At 32.0% G+C, this 4,695-nt stretch overlaps 1 protein-coding gene and 1 non-coding gene across 2 annotated transcripts; both read right to left on the bottom strand.

Annotated features, from left to right (window-relative positions):
- Positions 1–2,210: 2,210 nt before the first annotated feature.
- On the bottom strand, positions 2,211–2,292 carry TRNAS-GCU (transfer RNA serine (anticodon GCU)). The gene has a single exon. It is a non-coding gene; the product is annotated as a tRNA-Ser (tRNA).
- Positions 2,293–2,517: 225 nt separating this feature from the next.
- Positions 2,518–3,679, bottom strand: WCRKC1 (WCRKC thioredoxin 1). The gene is made up of 5 exons (XM_079003431.1): positions 3,275–3,679; positions 3,093–3,167; positions 2,943–3,009; positions 2,832–2,849; positions 2,518–2,738 (listed from the first exon to the last, which is right to left on the bottom strand). The coding sequence occupies exons 1-5, from the start codon at positions 3,580–3,582 to the stop codon at positions 2,640–2,642; spliced, it is 567 nt and encodes a 188-aa protein (XP_078859557.1). The 5' UTR covers positions 3,583–3,679; the 3' UTR covers positions 2,518–2,639.
- Between the last annotated feature and the right edge of the window lie 1,016 nt (positions 3,680–4,695).

Genomic DNA, 4,695 nt, shown 5'->3' with positions numbered 1-4,695 from the left:
TCTGATACCACTGAAGGGTTTTGAGTATTCTAACACTCCTATGGTGTACATGCAACCCTAAATACCTTGGATCTATGTTTTCTCTATTATACATGCAAACTTGAGCTTTCCAAGGTATTACCCTAACTAGTATACAATCTTTTATACTTGGCTAATATAAACAAGTTATAAGACATACCTTTTGATGAAGCTTGAAGTCTTGATCTTTAAGAGCTTAGCCCCAATAGTGTGGAAGCCTCAAGTGGAATCACAAATCACCAAAACCAACTTGGAATAACTAGAGAATACGAATTCTTAGGTTCCTCTTATGAAATCGGCCTTGCCCTCATTTCTTTTCACTAGTGCCATTTTCATGAACCAATGATCTCTTTATATAGTGTGGAGGATTAGGGTTACATTCATGTAAACCCTAATACTCATGACCTTTCATTTCCATAGGATCCATGAGTTAAACACTCCATGGACTATCCATGAAAGCTTAGCCCAACCTAAATGAACTTGGTCCACCACACACACACACACACACACACACACACACACATATATATATATATATATATATATATATAAGAGTCCATATTTTATTAGTTCCTTTTTGATCACTAGATTAATTCAAATTAATTATTGATTAGTACTAATTAAATAATATGATTTCATATTAATATATTAGAACTTATAATACATTAATATAAATCACTAATATCATTTTTCTTATTTTGTCTAATCCAATTGTTCCGGTGAAGTGCAACCCAAATGGATCATGCCAAGTCGGGTCGAATACATACCAATAATAGTTATGGGCTTAGACATCTAATCCAACACTAAGTTGTTCAGACAAGTCGTTGGTTCACTTAAATATGCTACAATTACTCGTCCCAACATAGCATATGCAGTTAACCGTGTCTGCCAATTCATGCACTCACCAACCAATCTTCATTGGCAAGCTACAAAACGGATATTACAATACCTAAAAGGCACTAATAATCATTGTTTGTGATTCACTCCAACCACAACAACTTGCTTACTAGCGTACTCTAATGTTGGTTGGATTTCTGATAATGAAGACTGTCGATCACAATACGGTTATGCTATCTTCCATGGTAATAATTTTATCAGCTGGACCTCTAGAAAAGAAAGAGTGGTTACCCGTTCCAACACTGAAGCTGAATACAGGTCTTTGGCATATACAACAACTAAACTCTTGTGGTTGAAACAACTCATTATTGACCTTCATGCTCCTATAAATCAACCTCCTCTGCTACTTTGCGACAATGTAGGAGCAATCTTCATGGACAAGAACCCTGTAATCAGCACCCGTTCCAAGCACATCGCATTGGATTTTCACTTTATTCGCGAACAAGTAGAATCTGGAGATTTAAAAATTTGTCATGTTTTTTCTGTGGACCAGTTGGCGGCTGATGTATTTACTAAACCACTCCCAAAGGATCGTCTTTCTATTCTTCGTTCCAAGCTTCAATTTCGACCCGTCCTTGAGCTTGCGGGGGGCTAACAACGTGTAAAATACTTCCACTAGTATAGGAGTTCTATTGAACTAGTCTACACCTATTTACCTAGTCATCTGTATGTGGTTAGCTAGTACCGTATATTTCTTATTCACCTTTGTATTTATACCAATGTATTCTCTTGTATCAAAACACACAATGAAATTCAATCTTTATCGGTTTTTACAATCTCCACTCCATATGTGTATTAAACCCGATGTATCCACCTAACTATGTTGGACTTCATTTGCAAAACTCTAGATGAGCTTATACTTATTGCAAATAGACAAATAATTTTAGTTATAATCTAAATAAAATAGAAATATGTATTATGATAAAACTAAAAATAAATATCTTTTTTAGTACAGAAGATGCAACGTTATTTTATTTGCTCAACTGACTCATGCTATTATAATAAAAAAAATGTTTTTCCACAAATAACATAAAAAGTTATAACTGCAAATGTATTTGACATTTATAATCAACTTTCTAATTGGTGATGTTCTTACAGAAATTATTTGTACCGGTTCAAATTATATTTAAATTTCTCACATATAATTCAAGCACGGATTTTGTTTCTAACAAAATTATTGATAATGAAAAAGAGTAAATAAATAATTCGTTTTTTAAGGAATGAATTAGAGCTTCTTCAGAAAGTAATATTAAAAGATAAACCAATCATGATCATGTTCAAGAATGAAAAAAAATCGTCGCCTGAGAGATTCGAACTCTCGCGGGGAAACCCCATGTACTTAGCAGGCACACGCCTTAACCACTCGGCCAAAGCGACTTCTTGTTTATGCCGCTTACTTTATTTAATATATGTATAAGTACATTATCATGCTAATTAGAAGTTCATAAACATTTATATAATTACACATTTATGATTTAACAATAACCTTTCTTAAAAAAGGGTTTGCATGAATCCGATAAATTGATTGGGCTTTACAATTAAGTAATTAATTTATTCATCTTCATTATTCATTAAATTTTAATCAATCACCAAAACTGAAAATATGTGTATTGGCTTTTACTTGATATGAAAAAAAATCTATACATCGATGATAGACTTGATATTTGATAATCGAGAATATATATGAACAAGAGTTAGAACAAAAAGAAAGGATGAAAATGAAATCATACAAAATTCTGAATCATTTCTCTAACTTCTTCGATCACAAGCCATGCTTTATGCCCTCCGATCACTTCAGCTTTCATCTCTCCATCTTTCCACAACTGTATAAATTCAACATTCATATAAATTATACATCTACAAAGTAGAATATCAATTCTCAACATAAACTATATATTAGAAGGTAGTTAACTCACCTGAATAGTTGGCATTTTCTGCATAAAAAAAAGTAAAAAACCACTTGAGTTATTGCAAAGTTTCAAAACCAATCAAATTTATCGAACTTGAATTCTGGAAATTTTACTTACAGAGATGTTTCCACGTTTCACGAGTGTTTGAGGTACGTTGTTCACATCCACACAATAAAACTTGAGCCTAAAGAGTAAAGTCATAAAAAAGAAGCCATGTTAAACAGTTCGATTAAGTGTGTATAAATCGAATAAAGTTAACGAAAGTACTTGGTGTCGTATTCAGCTGCCAATTTCTCCACTTTAGGCTTCAAGTAAATGCATTTTCTGCACCAAGCAGCCATCCTACAGAAAAAACAAAGAAAAATTTATAACTTGATAACAGAGCATCGAGAAATACGTGTTTTAGAGCTTAAATTCATTCGAATGATCGGGTATGGATAATTGGATACCAATCAATGATGATGGGTTGAGAGGCTTGGTTTGCTTTGTCTAAAATGAGATCCAAATGATCAGAATCAGTGATAGGCTCCATTTCCACAAACGCAGGTCTTGATACGTCCCAAAAGGCTTCGACTTTGCAATCCCTTTTCACGATTTTCTTCGATTGTTCGATTTTTCTTCGATCGAAGCCAAACCCACAAGTTTTTATCGGATTTGAACAACACCCATTGCTCCAATTTGGTTGATGTGGCTGCTGCTGGTCTCTGTGAGGGATTTCTCTGCAGAGAAGATGAGAATTTGGGGCTAAAATTGACATTTTTTTTTCCGTGAACAGGAGACTTTTGAATAGATAAGATATTTTAGGCCGAGGGAGATTTATTGAAAATATATTAATTTATTAAAGATTTTTAGGAATTTTTAGATCAATTGGGATCTTTGGATTGATGGGAGATGTGTAAAAACTTGAAAGCTAGTAAGCTTATCCAAAAGATGGGTTGGAGAATGGATCCTTGTAAATTCTGGCTCCACATACATATATTAAAAATACCTACAAATAGAATATAATGATTCATAAGTTGATAAAAATGTCAATGTAATATGCACTCTTATGAACAGAGTTACGAAGTCGATAAAAATGTCACCGTAATAACATTAATCATATTTAAGTTAAACAAACTTGCTTGCTTATGAGAATATGCCAATAATGATTATGAATGTGAATTTGCTTAAGTTTTTTCAAAATCAAAAACAAGGAAGGAACCATTCAGATAAGTTTATGTACTTGCAAAAACTGTATACATATACATGTGCTCACTTTTCATTATGATGTATTGATTGAGAATTTGTGTCATGTATCTTCATGGTTTATGGGGGTAACAAATAAAAAGAGATTTTTAGCTAAATAACTTCAAATAAGTTTTAACATTTGACTTGTAATGATTTGATAAGATATGTAAAAACTTATCACCATATAGTTTTTGTGCTAATAGAGGTTACAGTTGACTCCAAAAAATAAGACATAGTTTTATGTTCACAACTAAAGATGGTCTGAGCTTAAAATTCTAAGAGTAAATTATAGTTTTGGTCCTTGTGGTTTGTTTAGATTTGTACTTTCAGTCCAATATTTAAAAATTTGACAAAATACATCCTTATAGTTTAAAAAAATTATACTGCACATCATTAGTCCATTTAAAAAGACATATTACCATTACTTTTATATTTTTGTTTTTCTTTTATATATATATATATATATATATATATATATATATATATATATATAAAGAGAGAGAGAGAGAGAGAGAGAGAGATAGGTTCAGCTGTTTAAAATTCCCTTTCAAAAAAATAGGGTAATTTGTTTTAGTCACTATGATATAATTGCGATTATACAATTTTGAAGCATGGATAAATATGCGTATTAGTGTTTTTATTG

This window comes from Lactuca serriola, chromosome 5 (assembly GCF_051521515.1).
Source record: "Lactuca serriola cultivar US96UC23 chromosome 5, Lser_US96UC23_V15, whole genome shotgun sequence".
Lineage (NCBI taxonomy): Eukaryota > Viridiplantae > Streptophyta > Magnoliopsida > Asterales > Asteraceae > Lactuca > Lactuca serriola.
Note: the sequence above shows the minus strand (reverse complement) of the source record. Positions and strands in the feature narration are given on the sequence as shown.

What these genes read in the sequence shown, in the direction of transcription:
- WCRKC1 (XM_079003431.1), bottom strand. Translation starts at nt 3,582, where the DNA reads ATGTCAATTTTAGCCCCAAATTCTCATCTTCTCTGCAGAGAAATCCCT. An exon ending in CAACCCATCATCATTGATTG is followed by an intron (nt 3,168 to 3,274) that starts GTATCCAATTAT and finishes TTTTTTCTGTAG; the next exon opens with GATGGCTGCTTGGTGCAGAA. An exon ending in GCAGCTGAATACGACACCAA is followed by an intron (nt 3,010 to 3,092) that starts GTACTTTCGTTA and finishes TTTACTCTTTAG; the next exon opens with GCTCAAGTTTTATTGTGTGG.